The 21,366-nt window shown below is 44.9% G+C and overlaps 1 protein-coding gene across 1 annotated transcript; it reads right to left on the bottom strand.

Moving 5' to 3' along the window:
* Positions 1-457: 457 nt before the first annotated feature.
* Positions 458-20,685, bottom strand: PSMD11 (proteasome 26S subunit, non-ATPase 11). Its single transcript, XM_083583311.1, has 14 exons — positions 20,458-20,685; positions 17,449-17,550; positions 16,651-16,775; positions 15,998-16,069; positions 15,013-15,070; positions 12,077-12,271; positions 10,572-10,716; positions 9,980-10,040; positions 9,498-9,560; positions 7,893-8,018; positions 6,301-6,336; positions 4,733-4,784; positions 2,745-2,887; positions 458-2,636 (listed from the first exon to the last, which is right to left on the bottom strand). Exons 1-13 carry the CDS (start codon positions 20,546-20,548, stop codon positions 2,745-2,747), a joined length of 1,269 nt encoding a protein of 422 aa, XP_083439437.1. The 5' UTR covers positions 20,549-20,685; the 3' UTR covers positions 458-2,636.
* Between the last annotated feature and the right edge of the window lie 681 nt (positions 20,686-21,366).

The following is a 21,366-nucleotide window of genomic DNA, read 5'->3' as shown; positions in this document are numbered from 1 at the left end:
CTTAAGAAGATACCCACCCTATTATTCTGATGGGGTGCAAGGCTGAGGCACAGCGGCTTCCCAAAAGCTCCCACAGTGAGCTTATGGCACAGATGAGATTAGGAGTAGAATCTTCCTACCATGTTCTCAGCTGCTATGCCAGCACTATTGCCTGTTAATGCTGCTTCAACGGCAGAGCTGGATAAAAAAAGGGCATGCAGAAGACCACTCTGCTCTTCCCAGGCAGCCACTAAACAGTTCCCTATGGGCCATTGTCTGAACATGGGACGAGAGTCAATAGCAGCTTGACAGAGATGACGGCTGACTGCAAGGAGGTTGTCACTAAGGAATACTGTTGTAAGGAAGACTTCCTGCTGTGTAAGGAAGACCAGCTACAGGGGATAGCCAACAAAGTCACATCATGCTGTTGAAGTTGGGCTTATGTTGCTCCTCTGCGGCTGAAGACAAGAGACGAGTCTTTTTGAAAAAGGTTTTTTTTTTATTTGTATGCCATCTGAACATCAGATATACCTGGTGTGTGTTAGCGTGAACCATTTGTACATTTGAATTCATGGTGCCAAAACCCTCCCCAAGACCAAAAAAAAAACAAAAAAAAACCCACTTCCCCAGAACATCTGGACTGGCTGAGACAGAGAGGAAGATTATAGAGTGCAGGAAGGACAAAATAAAGGGAGAACATTGGGGGGAGAGGGGGAGGAAGGTTCAGCCAGTTGAGAGAGATTTCATGCGAATGCAAAAAATATTTTGTGGCATGGGAGTATCGTTTTGCAAAATGGGAAGGAAAAAAAAAGTGTGAGAAAGCACAGAAAGGAAATGGCGATGCAGAAGGTTGCACTACTCAGATGCCGGTTAACACCTTAAATATACTTCATCGTTCAATGACATAATGCCAGGGTTAATAGCCCCCTGCCTCTTCCACACAAGAACACCACCCTCATGTTCCCCTGGACTTGAACAAAATTGTGGCGTTGGCACTACACTGTTTAGACCTGCCGCAAAAATGCCAGATAAGTGATGCTGAAGGGGCAAGTTATCCCACCTGGTCTAGGGTCAGTAACTAGCTTTCCTGGAAGATTACTTTGAGATGATGATAAGAGTGGCAAGCCAGGATCTCTTTCTTTTAATTATTCCCCACTGCCACAGACACTGCTTCCTCTACACACACACACCCTCTTCCAGGCTGGCAAGTTTCAGGAGGCTAGCTTTTGGCCCTGGGACCACCACAATTGCTGATCTAGTTTTAAGAGTGCTCGCCACATTGCAATCTCCCCTTCCCCAGTCCACACCACTGAGTGCCGTGGTGGGGAAACCCAAAGAAACCACACTGAGTCTTGCGGCAAATCCTCCTAGATCTCAATATATAGATGTGGGAAAACTGCTATGGTAATATGCCGCTTTCGATGGCATCCCCACGGCTGGTGTCATGTGCAGCCCTGACCGCTGCCTAGAACAGCTCATCCGTCTCATTTTGGATGTTCAAGGGGTGGAAAACAGTTTTAAAAGCCTCTGGGTGGCCTCAAGACGGCCAGCTGAAAATAAGACCCATCTGCAGTTTTTTTAAAAAAGGTTAATATTGTACAGAATTTCAGTTCTTTCCAACAGCATATCTTGTGAAGTTAAAAGGCAAGTACATTTCTAGCCTTTTTAAAAAAACAATAATAATAAAGGACAAACGGCATGCAGTACAGAACCAGGAAACCTTTGGAGCCACCGTTCAAAAGTGACTTGGGCCATCTCTCGCTCTTTTTATGACCGTGGGAAAACGTATTCAAGCGGGCTCCTACCTGTTAAGGCCTCAGAATTCAAGAGGGAGTTTTTAAGGTGGCTGGAGGCCTAAAATTCTTTTCACTGACATTTCAGCAGTTGTGGTTGTTGTTGTTGTGGATTAGCAAACTGGTCTCGCTTTGGCTGCCTGAAATCTCTGTATTCTGGACACAAGGTTAAGGGAACTCCCGCTTTCTAACTGGCCACTTCACAGATGACAAAATTCCTACATGGAATGCAAGACTACAAAGAGAGAGTTTGTGGGGAAAACCCACACACAAACTCACAGCTTTTTCTTTTTTTGCTGTGCATGCTCATGCTGAGAAGCTGCAATCAGCCACGGCTTCTCAGGGCATGTACACATGCATACAGTCATGTTATGCTACAGTGTACATGGAAACGCCTTCTGTGTAGGAATTTTGTGGATGTATGGAGGTGCCTTTGGCGGCTGGGTTCCTACCAGTGTCAAAAGACTTGGCCCACCCTTCTGCCGCCCTCAAGAAAATGGGAAGCACTTTTTTTTTGTTTTTTTAAGGTAGCATAAGCCTCTCTCCTTTTATTTAGGATACTGCCGCTGCTCCCTTCCCCCCACCCCCAAGAAACTCTCCTTTTTTTATTATTTTAAACATTATTATTTCCCCATCCCAGTACAAAGTTCAGCAGGTAAAAGGTTACATGGAAACTGGAACACACAATCGTATAGACAAGATGGATCAGATGAGGAAGTCTTAAAACTTTCCGAGTGAGAAGTAAGAGCAAAAGGGGGGGTGGGGAACAAAAAACACCCCACCAGTCTTCTAGCCTTTTGTCCCACCCCCCCCCAAAGGTTTCACGCACCAACTCTCCAAAGCAACAGCCAACAGTTCCCAACTCTGCAAGAAAAAAAAAAGAAAGATAGATGGAGCCACGTCATTCAACTGAACGACACTCTCGGGGGGATGCAAAATCTGTCACAGCTCATACTGTAAAGAGCCCCTCACCTATGTTAGCTTTTTGGCTTTGTTGTATAACGAATCCACTACTTTACTCATATTCTGAATGGTCTCCAGAGCAGCTTCGTACGTTTTGTCTACAGGCGGTTCATCAAAAATAATCAGGACGCCTTCGCCTTGGTCGAGGATCCCTGGCAAAAGAGAAAAGCCCCCGTTAGGCCTCTCGAGTAATGGGGCGCAAACTGATCTAACCCTCAAGTGACTGTTTCCTCAAGAAAACAGCACAAATGCCTTATTTTTCCATGTACAACAAGCCCCCGTGAATAAGACTACCCCTATTTTGGGCGACTCCCAAATTAAGGAAATGGGGGGAGATGGCAAAGAGTTGTTGAGCTTTTTTGGGGGGGAAGGGATGCCGAAAATCATTCACACGACTGAAATACGCTGACAATCAAAACCGTCTTCCCCCTCGCCACCAGCAGCAAGCAATCGCACACGTAATTGCCACAGCAGCAGCCAGTCCTAAGCAGCCCATGCCAAAGCCGCCAATCACCCACCAAATTGGTGCATAAAAGCTCCTGCTCGCGTCTGTAACCCATTGTCTGTCCTCGCTCTGCACTATCTGTGTTTAAGACGACCCCCCCTCCATTTTTTATATAATTTTACAGTAAAAAAGAAAACCTCGTCTTATACACAGAAAAGTACGGTAAGCCAGATATGGAAGGTGCCAGTCTCAACCAGGAGATGTTTTTAAGATATGAATAATGAACAACCCCCAAGGGTGTGAAGCTCCTTAGGTCTAATACAACTATAGTTACCAGATTTTTTTCAATGAATCCAGGGACACTTTTTTTTTTAAAGCTGAGTAGCAACAGGGAGTCAGTAGTGGGGATGGTGAGGCAAAAGACCCTGGGCCCAAGCACACATGCATATTGTATAAAGGTGCAAAGCCCTTCTTTCGCACCCTGTGAAACATAAATGTGCAGAGTTTTTAAAAACCTGGGCAACGTGACTCCCGAGCCTCTCCCGATCTCCTGCCCCCTTCCAGCTTTGTTTTGACTGATCAGGGGAGGCTTGGGAGTCGCGGGTGGGCGGCTGTTTCCCAGTTTTTTAAAAACTCTGCACATTTATGTTTCACAGGGTGTGAAAGAAGGGCTTTGCACCTTGCCAGGCAGAGAAACCGTGCGCCTTGCGCCCCTCCTGGGCAACGGCTGCCCGCCTGCGGCTCCTGAGCCTCCCCCGATCTGTCAAAACAAAGGAAGAAGGGGGCAGGAGATCTGTACCGCCGGACGTCCCTGGTTCCCCCTCGGCAGTGGCGGCGGCAGCCAGCAGCTCCTGAAGCCAGCCAGAGCAAACTGCGCTACCAGGCTGGCTCCGGGCTGCTGAGGCTGCCGCTGCCACGTTTCCTGGGGACAGATTTGCAAATCTGGGGACATTCTGGGGACGGAATTTGTCAGGGACAGATTTGCAAATCCAGGGACTGTCCCCGGGAACATCTGGTAACCCTAAATAGGTAAAGGTAAAGGGACCCCTGACCATTAGGTCCAGTCATGACTGACTCTGGGCTTGCGGCGCTCATCTCGCTTTATTGGCTGAGGAAGCCGGCGTACAGCTTCCGGGTCATGTGGCCAGCACGACTAAGCCGCTTCTGGCAAACCAGAGCAGTGCACGGAAACACCGTTTACCTTCCCACCGGAGTGGTATCTATTTATCTACTTGCACTTTGATGTGCTTTCGAACTGCTAGGTTGGCAGGAGCAGGGACTGAGCAACGGGAGCTCACCCCGTCATCCGGGATCTGAACCACCGACCTTCTGATCGGCAAGCCCTAGGCTCTGTGGTTTAACCCACAGCACCACCCGCATCCCTCAGCCCTAAATACAACTCCTCTTTTGTTTGTCCTCTGGCACATCTAAGCTCTTGTTCGTGCACATCATGTTCTTGGAGGTGGGGAAGCAAGGCAGGACAAGCAACCCAAGACTGTGGTGGGCATAACTCTTTCACATTGCAAAATGTGAAAAGGGGAAGGGGATTTACCGTGGAATTTCTTGTCCAGGATCATCTGAGAGAGTTTCCTTTCCACATCGGCCTGAAAGAGAACCAGGAGACGATCAGCTTCTTAGAGCCAACGACGGACCAGCTGGTTTTGCCAGCCTGAAGTTTTGCGGTTCCTGGGATAGTAATCTTGAGGTAAACCACCTAGAGGTGCCTCACATATGCTCTAGTGACAGAGAGAGTTGCTGCTCTTTTCTCCACACATGTCTCTCACACACTCTTAGCACTGAACTGAACAACGGACGCAAAAGACATGACATATGTCATTCTAATATACACAACATTTATGACACACTCTAAACCATACAGTAAAACTGTTAGTTTATGTATAAATATATTTTCGAAGGCTGAAGGCTCTCTATATAAGCAACTGATTATAACAGAAATAAGAAAGGTTTTAAACAATTCAAGTTTATGTTCTTGTTCCATGTGTTTTATAAAGGGAAGGGGGGGGAGATTATCAAATTGTTTATATTTCTTCCCTTGAATGTACCATTTCAATTAATGCTGTCATTGTGGCAAGGTAATCAATTTTTATTAAGCCATTCTCATTCTGCTGCACTATGACTGTTTGGCAACAGTTTAATTTAAAATTATGATGTTCTGACCTCACATGTTCTTCAAGATGTGCCAAAATTATTATTCAAGGGTTCCTCGGTATGGGTTATCCAATTATTTCTTGCATACACTATCTCCCTCCAAAAACACTCAAATCTTTTTGCATGTCCATAAAACACTAATATAATCTGTGACTTTCTCCCACATTTTCTCCATATTCCACTAATTTATGGATATATCTTTGTTAATCATGGTTAAATACCAGCTGCAAAACACACACATGGTAATAAAGCTGTATTTGTCATAAATCTTTATTTTCACTTTTTGCCTGTCACATTTCTAATCTTTCCCCCCACTTCTTTCTTTATTTTCTTCATATATACGATAACAGATGTTTATTTTTCCTTTGTGTAATTATTTCTCCATCAATTCAATTTTGATTCTACTTTCTCTTAAGATTCTATACTGTGTTCACTTTAGCTGAAAATACTGGTATTAGGGAGGATTATTGGCTTCTAGGCAGTTTGACAATTTATCAAGTGTTAAATAGTGACCATTTTATTATGTTGCTTATTATGCCATAAATCTATTATAATCTGGCAACTGGAAAGTCACATTATATAGAATAGGTTGAACTTATGACACCCTCAGATGTCAGGACTTTCTTATAAATGTCTCCTTCCCAGCACTGACTGAATAATTAAATTTGATTTATTAAATTTAAGACTCTTGGGATTATTTCCTCCCTATGAAATTATGCGTGAAGATCACAGCATCATTACAAGTGTCAGTTTTTGTCACATTCTCAATCAACCGATTACGGAAGTTTAACAAAACTTTAAATGCAGTTTAATGCCTGCTCTGCTCTCTCTTCCCTGAACTTTATGGCGGCAGGTAGGCCCCTTCTTTTTAGCAGCTCCTTACTAACAGGAACATTCAGAGCTGCTCATGTACATGCAAGCTTATGTAGTCTGTTGCATCCATGCTCTTACCTTTGACAGCTTGATAAGGCTAGATATGTGTTCAATCTGCAAAAAGAAATTGAGAACGAGTGCCAACACGATTCGAAAGGAACAAATACACGTGTTATGGTTTTCATTTGCTACACTTAGCTGAAGAGGCAGTCAGTATAGAACAGCTGTGTAGATTCTGACACCTTTTAGGACAGTCTCATGCCAGCAGCCAATTCCACTCATTTTAACTTAACACACAGTTCAAGTCGCTCGCATTATCCATTTATTTCTAGTAACCTTTTGATTAAATCTGCATTCCTTTCCCCAAAATGCAATGCTAGATATAACCTAAAGTCCAGTACAAGCCCAGCAGTCATCCAGTGAGTGCTTTTTTAAAAAATTAAAAATTTAGTTCTTAACATGAAGAAATGTCAGTCAAGGTCTCCAACCTATTCTATGGCCCTCAAATTACCGTATTTTTCGCTCCATAAGACGCACCTAGTTTTTAGAGGGGGAAAGCAAGAAAAAAAATTATTCTGCGAAGAGCATGCAAGCGGCTCTCGCTTTTCTTGCTTTAAACCCTTCTGTCCCTCCTTCTGCGGGATGAGGGACGAAAGGGAGCCTTTACAAGGGAACGCTGAGCCGAGCCTGGCAGCGGCTCTTGCTGGCTTTTCCGGGAGGTGGGGGACGGGACAGAGGGCAGCCCGTCAGTCCCTTCCTCCACCTCACAGAAAAGCCCCCAAGAGCCACACATACGCTCCGCGCAGCTCTTTAAAGGGAGCGCTGAGCAGAGCCTGTATGTATCTCAGATGCGAATGCAGACGGGAGGCTGCAGGCGGGGGAGCACACCAGTCCCTTCTCCCTCCTCGGGAAAAAGCCCCCAAGAGCCGCGCTCCCTTTAAAGAACCGCGTGGAGCGTGTGTGCGGCTCTTGGGGGCTTTTCCGTGAGGTGGGAGAAGGGACTGATGGGCTGCCCTTCTCCCTTCTCAGGGAAAAGCCCCCAAGAGCCGCACACATGCTCCACGCGGCTCTTTAAAGGGAGCGCTGAGCAGAGCCTCCCGCCAGCATTCGCTCCATAAGACACACACAGATTTCCCCATACTTTTTAGGAGGGAAAAAGTATGTCTTATGGAGCGAAAAATACGGTACCCAACCTGTTTATCAGCAATCCATGTTACACAAGTCATACAAACAGGCTTAGTCAGAATAATCAATTCTTAAAATGTAGGGATCTGCCACTTTCAACCATTACCTTTAATAACAAATGTCACTGCAGAATTTGGAAGCAGCAGAAGAAATTCAGCACCCCTGGAACTATCAATCAATGACTCACCTGATGTCTCAAACCACTTAGAGCTCCCCCATCTCTCTCTTTCTGCCCTGCAATTCCAGTTATACTACTCCAGAGCCTAACCAATAGTGTAAGAGAATGTTTTACCACACTCTCGAGAAATGCAAAGGAAAGATCTGCACACAGGGTTTTGAAAACAGTCTGCTGTTACTGCCAATACATTTGGCATTGGGTATGGTAATGGTGGTTTTGGAAATTTAACTGGGAAATCCAAGTAGAGGACCGCCAACCTCATGGAGGCCGAGAAGATGAGAAAGGAAGCTCTTCCAGTGCTTCTTACCTGAACTCTGGAGAAAGGCTCAATGACCCGGATCAGGTTTTGTTCCAATAAGTTATCATAGAGTTTGCCCAAATGTGTGTTGATGATGGGGTCATCCCTGAGTTCCACTTTATAATCTTTCAGAGCCTGTGAAAGATTGGATTAAGTCAGCAATGAGCACAGAGGACCAGGCTGCAACCATTCTTAGGGCCAAGGGAGTGAAAGCTCCTTGGAATCATTCTGAGACTATTTGTGTCTAATATTATACAGGGTTGTGTTTATGCTGCATTTAATAGAATCAAGACACCTGTTCCAAGAAAAGAAGAATTGTGCAAATTTGCAGATGCTTCGGCAATGTACAATTATTTTTTTTAAAAAAAATTCTACTAATCTTAGGTGAGAGTGGAATCTATGCAGAGGCCTGAAACTCCAGTCCTTGACCTCTGGGAATACCATTCACCCTCTGTGCAAGTTTATTCACATATAACTTGGACTAAAACAAAATAAAATAAACAAACGGCTTGCTCTTCATCCCCCCCCCCCATGTTTTTACCCATCCTTAGCCCAGTTACTGGAAACGTCAGGGAGCAGTTGCCAAGCAAATATCTGGAACTCTTAACACAAAAGAAGTGTTTTCACCAAGCAAAAATGTTCCTAGGACTTCAGTTGATTTACATCTGCTACCCTTTTAAAGTGTGTTGTGGAAAGAGGAATTATTGGGTTGTTTTTATTATGTATTTTCTGTTTTTTATGTTGTGATTTTCTGCTGTGAACCGCCCGGAGATTTACGGGTATAGGGTGGTACAGTGGTACCTCGGTTTTCGGACATCTCTGTTACCAAACGTTTCGGTTTTCAAACGCCGTAAATCCAGAAGTACCGTATTTTTTGCTCTATAAGACTCACTTTTTCCCTCCTAAAAAGTAAGGGGTGATGTGTGTGCGCCTTATGGAGCGAATGCAGGCTGCACAGCTATCCCAAAAGCCAGAACAGCAAGAGGGATTGCTGCTTTCGCTGCGCAGCGATCCCTCTTGCTGTTCTGGCTTCTGGGATTCAGAATTTTTTTTTTCTTGTTTTCCTCCTCCAAAAACTAGGTGCGTCTTGTGGTCTGGTGCATCTTATAGAGCAAAAATATGGTAAATGCTTACGTTTTCGAGCACGCCTCAGAAGTCAAACAGCTTCTGCTGAGTGTTTCTCAGTGAAATTTGCAGACTGCCCTCTGCATTACGTTCAAAAACTGAGGTACAAATTTAGTTTAATAATAATAAACCTAATTTCCACTCGTGTTAAGTTCCAATCCATCACAAACACCACTACTCCGGATATTTCCACTCTTCCTATTTTTAAGAACCAAGAAACAAAGCAGGAAAGGTTGCAACTCTACATCCACTTTCCTGAGAATAGGCACTAACTGAACTCAGTGGAACAGCTGAGTGAACATGACTGGATGAGGCCACAGCCTCTCTTTGTCCAACAGTGGCCAGTCAGATGTGAAAATGCCCTTCCCCGCATTCTCCCCAAGTATGCAGAGATCTACTGCCCCTCCATGTGAAAGTTCAGTTTTTAAGTCTATTAATCAACCACCTAGTCGAAGAATAATTAGCCCATTCCCCATTGTGCCTACTCACCTTTTTGAAGTCATCCAGTGATCTATTCTTACTAGCCTGTGCCACACATTTTAGAGCTTCTGTCTGTGAGGGAGAGAGAGGAGCCACCGTTAGCATTTTCTGGGGCACGTGAACGGCAGGTTGTGTTTGCGGCACTCACACTTGAGAAAAATACTTCCCAGAAGTCAGGGGGAAATTCAGGAAAGGACATCAACCAGAACGCTAAGTATCTGTTCTAATTCCATCCTCACTCAAAGCAAAACAGCTGCTATATCACAGAAGAAACAGACTATACAGCTCTAAAGAACAAGCGACCGAGACAGAAGAACCCTAGCTTGGGCAGCAGAGACCCTCAAGATGCAATTGCGCAGCACCTCAAGTCTTCCAAACGCTCCCTACTTCAGAAACCCATCTGCAAGGCAGCCCAATTCATTGAAAAATTAACAGTGGGAGATGGGATCAAAAGACTCGAGGACAAAAAAGGTAGATCGGGGTTTCTGTACCTGTCTGCCTGCATACCGCAGCGCAAGCTTCCCGCTCACCAAGGCCTGCACATCTTCAGGCCTGAAAAGGACAGAATATAAAATGAGAGGTGTTGATTCATCATGTCCCTGGCTGTTAGCAGAGCTCATTATAAGCAAGGCACTTATACATCCATTCAGTTAGAAAAACTGGGAACTCAGAATCTAGTAGCCTTTTCACCCTCCCAAGGATCTTCTTCCTTCAAATGAAGGGAAGCACTGCCTGGCCTCCATAACGACAGAGGGTTTAAGAAATCCAGGCTGCCTTCTTGTGGCAGTGCCATTTCCATGTACGAAAGAGGCTTGAACGAGACATACAGCAGAGAGAGGCAATGACAACTATGCTGCTTATCTCCACCCCTTCCTAAGACCCTTAATCCTTCTTTCTTTCCACTGCCCCCTGCATTCTTGCCTCCCTTCTGCAAGCTTTGACACTCATGAATTATGCCAGTTAAGGACCCCGGTGCTTCATCTAATACCAGAGCATGTGTCTTGACCCAAATGACTGCTGAAAAAGGGGGGGGGGACACAAGGGGCTATTTGCATTCCTTTTGCGATATAATTAGCCACATACAAGTTCAGCATGATCTTGCACAGCAGCATGTATTTCAACGCCGTGATAGCTTTGGGGCTGTCGATGGAATCGTAACCCTCAAATGCCTCGTAAAAATAGGAATATGCCGTCTTCCAGTCCTTTTCTTCCGCTGCATGAATGATGCCTGTTAGAAGGGAAGGTAAACACAAGGACCAGGTTAGAGCATTCAGTTTCGCCGGGAAGGACGGCTGCAAAGTCCTACTTATGGGTCCTTATAGGGAGAGACTGTCTCGAAGGGTCATTTCTCCCCTGCCCCTCTCTTTCTGACAAAAGAAAATCAATGTTATCAAGAGGGCTGCATCAGTTCAGCCAGTCCTCAAATTCTAATGCAATCCTCAAACACTAATGCAAGCTATTTGGCATCAGTTCACCTATGCATCATTTCAAGGGTTGCAACTGAACTGGTTTTAGCGGTTGCCCAAAGGTAAGAGGGGAGAGGCACAGCCATGAAAAATTAAAGGACTAACACAGGCACCTAATATAAAATAATATTAGAAGAAAAAAAACTTGTTTTGATGAATTGGAAGAGCCGCAAAAAGATTCCATTGAGCACATGGATTGATAACATGGACAGACTAGCTACATATGAATGAATTGCTTGTTGACGCAAAATAAGAATGGATAAATATGAAGAAATCTGGAACGAATATTTAAGTGATAAGGCGGATAGTGGAGGGAAGTAGGGGGAGGAGAGAGAGGTGGGAAAATATTGTTTAAAAAGTAGTTATAGGTATATCAGTGTATTCAAATCTGAATTGTCAAATTGTGTTATTGTTATTATGGTTTTTGTTGTATGTGTCTTTTGCGGTTGTTGTTTGTATCGAAAAAATGATTATTATTATTATTTTAAAAAAGGACTAACACAGGCACTGGGGAAAAGAGACCGTCTAAGAATGTACATCAAAAGAAGCTACATTTGTAAAGGGGGGGGGTTCCTAATAGCTCTGATTGCTTCTGCATTTAATTACTTCAGCTTAACTCTGACAAAAGGAGAACTGAGGGCCTTTTCCAAAATCTACCAAGCTCTGGCCAGTTTTGCCTTCATCTTGCATGATATGCATCAGTTAAGACAGCAATTAAGACAAGAGCTCATGTTTTTGTTTTGCTAGATTTCCCCACGCCTGCATTTTGGGTTTCACTACAGAATCTCTAGAGTGAGAGTTGAAAGCGATCCTGCAGATTACCCAGCTCAGCCACATGGCCTAAGAACCAAACCAATCTTCTTTTAAAAACCTCCTAGGGGGAAGATTCTCTAAAGCTCCCTGGGTCGACTGTTCCAATGTAGGATCTCTTTAATCGCATTTATCTTCTTTCCTTCTATTACCTGTCCTATGACAGACTACAAACTCATGATCAAACGAGCACAGCGGCCGCATCTCATTTTCACACAACACACCACGGCTAGTGTTTATTGCACAAGGCAAAGGATAATAATCCCAAACACAGCAAGCATGTATGACACAACTGCTGGCTGCATGACTTACCTGACTGCATGTCCAGCGCCGCCTGCAGCTTGGGTGGGCAATAGATTGCATTGGCTGTGGTTCGGGCAGAGGTTAATGCTGCTCTTGCTTTTGGCAGGTTGCTCAAGGCATGGTAGGTCTTGCTCTCCAACAGCTGCACTTCCACTAGGAGGGCCTTGTCGTCCATCTTTTTCAACTCCCGCAAAAGCTGTGAGCCTGACAAAAGTCATACAGTGGAGCCGGATGTCTCAGAGAATCCCTTTCTGGAGCCCCCCTCTCTGAACTCTCAAATACTTAAAATTTATCTTTGCTACTCAACAGAACTTGTGATATCAAGGGAAGGAATTCAGCACTGTGTTCTCCTGATCAATGCAAGATTTTCTGTTCGCCAGAAAAAATACAAGAGCTGATCTGGAGGAACAAATGTCCCGTTAGCTTCTGCTAGCACACCAGGTCAGTTGAATTGAGACTGGTCGGTGGAAAGCCAGGGTGGTCAACTATGTTTGACTCAAGAGTAGACTGAAATTAATGGACCTGACTCATTTCAGTGGGTCTACTGTGAGTAAAATACCACCCATGGTGTCCAGTATTGATGGGAGAAGGCAGGTTCTATCCCCAGTTCCACTATGAAGCAAACTGGGCTTTCTGTCTCATAGGACTAAGTGACACAACACTATTAGGAAACCGAGATAAGAGTTGGGTACATACAAAGCTAACATATTAAGCATGAAAATGAATCCTGTGTTCTTTGACAACTAACGTGAGACAACACTGCCCTACCTGCCTAATCAGGTCATAGAAAATCAGCCACCGTAATTAAGTATATGTGCATACCACCATTAATAAGAGAGTTAAGTGACGCAACTCTGGGCATGTGGAGAGTTCAGTGCAGATCTCAGTCAGTTAATCAGAATAACTCAGGGTCACTATGACACAGAGAAGAGGCAGAACCTCACTTGGTTATAAAACTGAATCGAAAGCATGGATGGGGAACCTGTGGTCTTCAAACTCCCATAATTCCTGATATTTAGCCATGCTGGCTGGGGCTGATGGAAGTTGGGAGTCCAACAACTTCTGGAGGGCAACAAGTCAGCCAGGCTACCAAAGTCTTACCCCCTGGCAGTGTTAGAAACTGAGTTATAAAAGCTAGGAGCAAAATTGCTCCTGGAACCTGAGTTACAGGCGCAAAAACAGAAAGGTTAGCATCTATTCCCCACCCCATAATGCAGCAGCACTTTTTATTATTATTTTTCAAAAAGCATGAACTGGTATGCAATTCACACCAGTGAGTGACATGTTGTTAATACCATTTTTAATAGCAGTTTTGAACTGGACACCACAAACGCAAATGGGGTTCAGCTCTTGCAATAGTTGCCAAAACCATGTTATTTGAATAATTAATATTTACAGATATCTGTATGGCAACACACACATACACACACACACACACACACACACACAGAGAGAGAGAGAGAGAGAGAGAGAGAGAGCCAGGAACACAAACACAAGAGACACAGCAGTGAACTCTGCAGAGAACTGGAAGGAGGGGAAAGGGGGAAACACAGCAAGCAGAATGTGCTGGATTGGGCTGCGATCAAGAGAAAATGACAATCTGGTAGAGAAACACAACCAATGAGTGCTGCCCCCAATTCAACCCAGAAGCAGACCATTTCATGCCCCCCTCCTTCATGCAACAGTGAGACAGAGAGAGAGAGAAACCAAACAAATATATAGGAACTTTTCCCTCTCTGTACTACCTGGGGAACTCTCGTCTTCAGAGGGCTCACCTTTCCTCCTCCGCCTCTCTGTTCTCTCTGCATTGTATTCAAATGAATCAGGAAACTGCTCTTAAGTTTACTCTGGAGTCCTGCAGGTGGCTTTTCTAGTCCTGCACCTTCAGCGCCAGCCCACAGAGAGAATGGAGAGAAAGGGAGGGAAGGAGGGAGAATAGCTGTTCTACTGCCTTGTGGGATGAGAGGGTCTTAGGGCTGGACGTTAACTCTAATGCAGGAGCTGCTGATGCTGGCGAAGCAGAACAATGAGGCCACCTAAACCAATCGTGGTAAGGACATTCCCTCTCACAAAATGCGACTGTTTGCATTAAGAGTTTCGAACACTGCCTCCAGGAAAGTATGTAAGGCCAAGGGTATGTCAAATGAAAACGGAGCACCTTCATAATTTTTACTTTTAACAATAATCAGGTGAATCGAAGCTTGATGTGAAAGTTGATCTCGTTTCTGCCTGAACCTAGGGAAGGTAGTTTGAGGAGTTGCCAAATCAAGTATTGCCATTTATCCAACAGCCGATACTGTGAACTGAACACATAACATTTAGGGCGAGTAATTTTGGCCTTTGTCCTGATCCAGGACTCACACGTTCTTTGGTTTTGCCCGCTGTGCTATATGCTCCATGTATTTATTTGTTTCTGCATTTAACTGTGTAGTTTCTTAAGTTACAGAAATGTTTAACTTTAAACATGTATTTATATTTGTAACTTTATATTAAAACATATGGTTCCAGACAGTTCTTATTGGAACCCAAAGACTGAATTCCCTCAAGCATCCAGGTCAATACATGATGCTAAAGCAATGAATACACTTCTATGAAGCGGGTTTAGAGTAAGACGCAAGTGAATACAGTAATATCTTCACGAACGTCCGCCTTGTCTAGCGTCATTCCGGTGAACAAACCCAGAATTACCGGAATGTGTTACTTCCGGGTTTGCAGCTCACGCATGCGCAGAAGCGCAAAAATCACACTTTGCACATGCGCAAACCGCTCTGTGAGCGTGCTCAGATGCAGCGCTTTGCCCTGCGTCCTTTTTGGCTAGCAGCCGGGGCTCCAAAACGGATCCTGGCCGCAAAACGAGGTACGACTGTATTAAGGAGCTCTATTCCTTCTAGCCAGTATGAAATCAAAATAGGGGCAAAGCGGTGCCCAGCTGGTAATCTACTTACCTAACTGCAATGCTTCTTGATACCGTTTAGTGTCAAAGTACAAAGAAACCAGCCTTGCCTAGGAGAGAGAAAGGTAAATGATGCATTTCAATGAAAATTAACTCTACGAATGTGAAATACTTATTGCAGACACGTATGAGGAACTTTCCGCCCTCCAGAACTTGTTGGAATTTAACTCCCATCAGCCCCAGCCAGTATGACCAGTGGTTAGTGATGATGGGAACTGGAGTGTGGCAATAGCTGGAGTGCCACAGACTGCTCATTCCTGACTCGGAAAGCAATATATGTGAACCACGGAAGAGGCAAGGCCTTTGCTGAGAGGAATTGCACGGCAATGCAGAGTAAAGTCGGACAGCAGAGAATGCATGGTCGTGCGGTAATAAGTTTGAAGGGGAAGCTGTTCCCAACATAGGAAGAGGCACAACGGGGGAGAAACATGAGCCAAGGAACAAAGAATGTAATTGCAGCTCATTTCTAAGCCACACAGAGCAGAAAGACCGAGAAGTAGAAATCCTCAAATACAAATGTATTTGCAGTCAAATATAAACTTCTCTGCATTGGCTAATCCAGATCATCTTCCATCTCCAACATCCACAAAACAACATCAGTGAATGCAGATGGCGTTGAAAGGATGGGAAAATACCTGTCTTTTCACCAGTCCTATACAGCAAGCACAACCGTGGGTGTTAAGAGGGAACACATGTTGACTGTTTGCATCACAGACAGCGGAGGAAAACTCCCGGAGATGCAAGTCTGCATAAAGGTGGCACGGAACTATCACACCCAAAACCACCATTTGAGAAACCTGGTAACACGTCAGCAATAACCCAGCGAAGCAACGCAGCGGAACGTGAATAGATAACAGTTGCCTGGGTTCAGCGCCCCGTCAGGTAGTATGGCAGGTTTCCAAATCCGGGGAATAAACGAGAGACCAGTGTGCACAACTTAGCTGTACCAAGTCACATGGATATACAGCATACCTTACCTCCAGAGCTTGGCGCAGGAATGTCCTCTTCTCAGATTTGGCCCATTCAATGCATTCAAGACACAGGTCAACCTTAAAAGAAAGAGAAAGAAACCACATTCAAATTGCTTTTTTTCTGGCGCTCTATACTTTCTAGAAACAATGGAAGAGATTTTTGTTTTGACAAGCTTTTCCTGACCGATGCATAGTTCTCTGGCTTAGATATGCCTTTGGTATTGATTTTAAGCATATTTTCTGTTATCTTCTATACTTTAAAAAACTTATTTCCACTTTTTTTAGACAGATAAACTTTATTCGCATTAGCCAACGGCCATAGCAACATAAAACAAGCAATATATACAATTAAAAAGACAACAATGGGTAAAAAGGACAAGTTTATCGTTCAGATAGCCTATTTTCTGTTATCTTCTACACTTTAAAAAACCCATTTCCACGTTTATGATAGGGTGAATATTGTTTATTTCATTAGCCTCATTTTACAAATGTCACAAGAAAATTTACAGTACTTGCTCCAGCACAACCGCCACCGTCTAGAGATGGTCTTTTGTATGAAGTTCTGCGTGCCTTCCTCTGAATAGGATCAGCTATAACAGAACACCTGAAAGCGACTGCAAACACCACGTTTACAGTTTTGCTTGAATTTTAATTCTCACCTCTTGTCCTGTTGCTGCCTCCATGTCTAGGAAAAGATCTAGCAGAGACCGAACCAGGCGAGCTGCCTTCGCCTTGCTGATGGAGTTTAAGAAAGGGCGCACATACTTCAGAAGTCCTCCAAGTTCTGCATTGAAAACAAAGTTGTGAAGCACAGTTCAGCTTCTGAAGCCGTACAAGAACACAACAGAAGCTTAACGGCTCATTCCTGAGGTGGCAATGACCGCACAGTTTAAAATCTAGTGCCAATTATTTCAGACAGAAGAGGAACAATCACACAAACTGGCTCCAATTCTTTGGTATTATTATTTTGGGGGGGTGGGGATTACCTGTAGCATTTTTTCAGGACAGTTTTCCATCTTCTCTATGGTGCTAACTGCATGACAAGCGTTTGTGTGGGTATGTTTCTTTCATTAAATAACAACCATGGGAGGGGAGCTTAAATGCTTGCCCCATATGTCCACCCCCACCCCCAGCAGCTGCTTTTTAGTAAAGAAAAACAAGCACACACTGACCCGTCTTGTGACTACATGTCTAGTTTGGTCTACAGTGACCAAATCCAAAATTAGCATTCTTCTCTTGTCGAGATACTTTTCCAGATCCCACAAACGTGACATTAGAGCAGTAACTATTCAGAGAGCAGTAACTTTTCTACAGTGACATTACATTCTTTTATTCTCTTTCTTATTCGTTATTCACTACCTTTCACCCTAAGGCTGTATGTTACACCATTAAAACACGGTATTAAAAACAGATTAAAACAGTTAGGTGTTATTAAGCTGCTTTAAAACGCAATTTACCTTCCGCCTGCCCCGTCTTGGCCAAGAGACTCCCCAGTTCCAGGATGCTCTGCTCTTTGACTTGTACAGCCTCTTCATCGTTTTCCTGGACATCACGCTTCACTGGAAAAACAAAAGGTTTTCGGAAGTTAAGACAAGCCTCTGCACCTAATCAAGAATTGCTCATGCATGATTCGGCTCAATCATCAGCTAGCTTCTTGTAATACCATAGCACCTGCCTCTCAGATTACGATTCGGAGTTTGTAACACAGAGTAGAGAAATTCAGTAACATGAGGCAGCTCAGTTTTGTGTCATCCAGCATATTTGGCATAATGTAATCACAGCAGTGATGTGGACACAGCTACAGCTGTGAAAAAGCATCTTCATCGCTCTCTAGCGTGTCACCAGATACTGTAAACAAGCCTCTTCACACCAAGAAGAGTGGTTATATCACTAGTTTTAGTGCACTTGCATGAAAGAACATGCACAAAAAATAGTGGTATTCAGAGAAACCAGCACAGTACCATTTCCTGCGGTATACAGCTGCCAATATGTAAAATATCAACTAAGGAATGAAAAACTACAAACCGCCTTTTAAGCATAGAATATTGGCTTCAACATTACAGAAGGACTACTTCACACTATTATAATGGAACTACTTAGGAATCCCCCCATTAGTAGGTAGCCATATCAATACTTTTCTTCTTGCCAAAACTTACATTTCTAGGCAAAGAGGCATCTCTCATAGTTTAATTGTTCCCAATCCACAAGGAACAAACGGTTCCCATCAGCCAAGAGTGAATTCCACCAAAACCTACAGGACTAGATAATTTTGTGCATTTGCATGGGACAGTATCAAGTTTTCCTTTGCTGTACACACGTTCTGCTCCTACTGTCAATCTTAAGACAAGTAAAGCTCCTCTAAGCAGGTGCTGTTCTCAGGCTAATTTTGTTTGGGGAAGGAAGAGAAGTGGTGTCTGGTGGCTTTTTTCATTTAATATGATCTACAGAAATGTAGCTCAAGTCTTGAACTAAAAAAAGGAAAAGAATATATTTTAAAATATGGGAAGGAGGAAAGGAGAGTTTGCAAGGGGCAAGCCAAAACAGAGAGGCCCTCATGTTCCCTGGCACAACACCCACATTCTAAGGGCATTCCATTTCCTAAACTTTTTATAGTTGAAGCTTTGTTTCAAAGGGTGTATTGCAGCTAGTCTTCTTTGTTTCACCCTGATTCCCTACTCTGCTCTTTGTGTGAAGTGCACTGAAGAAAGATGATCAACTCTCAGCTGCTATCAACACATGCAAACTGCAAACCTGTATGAGAACTTCAGTTGTTCTGACAGTAGGCAAAATGGATTACTACTTCCTGATCCCGAAACCCACCTTCCTAGTTATGCCTTTAGAAATCCCAAGCCATAGAACTTATTTGAACAAAGTCCAAATTGTAGAAGATCATAAGAAAATCCCTCCTAGATGTGAACATTGTCCACATAGCCTAGCAGTTTCTCTCAGTGGCTACGCAGATGACTGAGAAACCCACAAACAGGCAGGATGGCAATAGCACTCTCCGGTTGTCGATCTCAGCATTTGGTACTCAGTGGCACATTGCCTCTGAACAGAGAAAAATTCCATATAGTCGTTACGGCTAGTAGCTATAATGACTTACCCATCACAAATTTTAGCAATACCATTTTAAAGCCATCCAGAAACCATCACATTTTGTGTCCCTGTACCTCACTCCCACTCTTCAAATCTAGTTACTGGGTAAAAGAAGACTTGCACATCAATTGTCTTCCTTCCCCTAGTAAAACAGGTATGGGGGGGTGTACACAAAATGCCATCTTTCATAGCAAATATCAAGCATTAACCGTCTCACAAGAAGAAAGAGGTTAGGCACGCTCCGGAGGTGATTTGCCAACACCCTCACTACACAATCCATACTGCTTTCCCATGGAATCTCTTCACCACTAACCCCTCTTCAAATTCATCACTCCCAGTTATCTCCCCATCCTTCGTTCAGGCCTACCCTCTTCTCCTACCTCTTACTCCACAGCAAACCTCCATCACGTCTTCCTCAAAACTCACCACTTTCTTTAAAAAAAATTTTTTTTTAGTAAATAATAACATCTGTCAGGGAGATTGTCTGACTGAGCAGGGGGGGGAAGAGAACCTAGCCAGACCTCCTCCTACAAGAGGGAGAACTGTGATCTCCCAGAACCGGCATCACAAAGCACTCCCTTGTTCGCATCTGCACATCCAGTTGCTGTTAAAAGCATGGGAAACGGGATCCATGTAAAAACCACTAGGAAGCTTATTGTTGGGCCAACTCCCCCCACCCCAAAACTCCCTCTCCTACCTTTACTTCAGCCAGGAATCTCATGCCATCAAGTTGGCACCCTCTCCAACTTCCATCTTGTCGTTCCTTCTCTCCATTGGCAGCACCCACCGAGACAAACCACTTTCAGAAGTCTATGCCAGTCTTCTCCCCCCCCCCCCCGCCCGCCGCCTCTCCTCCCAACAACTTATTCCTACCTTTCTGATTGAAATCAGATTTCGGAGGGGGGGGATGTAGGGTTTGATGGCTGTCCCTAGGCTGAGATTTGGGATGCACCTAACGAGCAGCTAGGAAAGGTTAGGGAGACCTGGCAGCTCAGGACACCCGAGTCCGGCGTTCCTGCCTCCCGCGACAAAGAAGAGGCTGGGGATGGGAGAGGGGCTGGGGGAGCCTGTCAGGGGAGCCCTCCCCACTCCGCTTGCCTAGGCCCTTCCGATGCCGACCCCTGGGCCGGTTTCCGAGGCGGCCCGGACTGCCCCATTCCCACAAAGCCAAGCCTCCTTCCCCCCGAAAACATCCCCGCTCCCCAACTCCCCTCCCCGCCCCGGCTGCCTTCTCCCCCTTCAGAGTCGCTCACGGTGAGTCAGCAGCGGCTCCGGCCGCCAGCCGCCCCTGCCGCCGGCCTCCCGCGCCCGCCGGAGCCCCCGGCAGCCGGCGGAGGACGGCCGGCACTCCCTTCCCTCCGGCTCCTCACCTATGGAGTGCAGGATGCCAATGGAGGCCTCCCGGTCGGTGCTCAGCAAGGACTGGGCGCGCTGGAACTCCAAGCCCGCCGCAGCCGCCATCTTGGAAAAAAAAAGCCCAAACTCGCTCACTCACGCCGGCCGGAACCACAGGGCCTCACTTCCGCCGGAAGCCGCTCGCCCCGCTTCCTTCTCTTGGGCTTTTCCGTGCCGCGAAATCATAGAGATACGAAAGTGCTTTCTTTTTTTCCTTCCTGGCTCTATGGTCGCGGCGTCCGCGGCGGAGCGATGCTTGCTGGGAAATGTAGTACTCGATAGTGCGGGGTTGCTAGGAGACCGGAGGAGGCAGAGTGAGGCAGGTTGCTGCTTACTCATCCAAATGGGTCCAGTCGTTGTTTGACTACACCTCCCATCATCCTGCTCACTAGGAATGATGGGAGTTGTAATCCAACATGTGTAAGGAATGTATTTTTCCGACTATGTTGGGGGCTTTTTTTGTTATAAAGCCCTGGTGAAAAATGTCAAAGCAACTGCAAAAAATGTTTCTGAGCATGCACAAAGTGCAGCTTCCTCTCCCCCCCCCCAGCCCGTATATATCACATGAATATACTGTATAACCTGAGCCCCAGCCGCTATCTTTTCAGCAATGAAATCGGAATCCTGTCCATTTCAATGGAACATACCTGCTTTAAAGAGCAAGGGATCAATTGATCAAACTCTTACTGGGAAATTTCCGGGGAAAATCCGAAGCGTCCCATATTAAATATCTTTGGGAAGACAGGTCAAATGATATTACACTGGGGGTGGCAAAGTTTCTTTCCAAGGTTATAAAAAACAAATATCGTTATGCCCTAGATAAAACAAAATGACTGCCTTGGTTTCTTTCATCTTTCTGTGTGGATGTTTTAACTGTATCTAGT

Source organism: Podarcis filfolensis (genome assembly GCF_964270895.1).
Source record: "Podarcis filfolensis genome assembly, chromosome: 13".
Taxonomy (NCBI): Eukaryota; Metazoa; Chordata; class Lepidosauria; order Squamata; family Lacertidae; genus Podarcis; species Podarcis filfolensis.
Note: the sequence above shows the minus strand (reverse complement) of the source record. Positions and strands in the feature narration are given on the sequence as shown.

Bases quoted from the DNA above. Each gene is read 5' to 3' on its own strand.
- PSMD11 (XM_083583311.1), bottom strand. From the start codon at position 20,548: ATGGCGGCTGCGGCGGGCTTGGAGTTCCAGCGCGCCCAGTCCTTGCTG. The intron at 17,551-20,457 runs GTGAGGAGCCGG...TTGTTTTTCCAG, and splicing joins TGGCATCCTGCACTCCATAG to TGAAGCGTGATGTCCAGGAA. The intron at 2,888-4,732 runs GTAAATCCCCTT...CTCTTTTGCCAG, and splicing joins CCTGGACAAGAAATTCCACG to GGATCCTCGACCAAGGCGAA.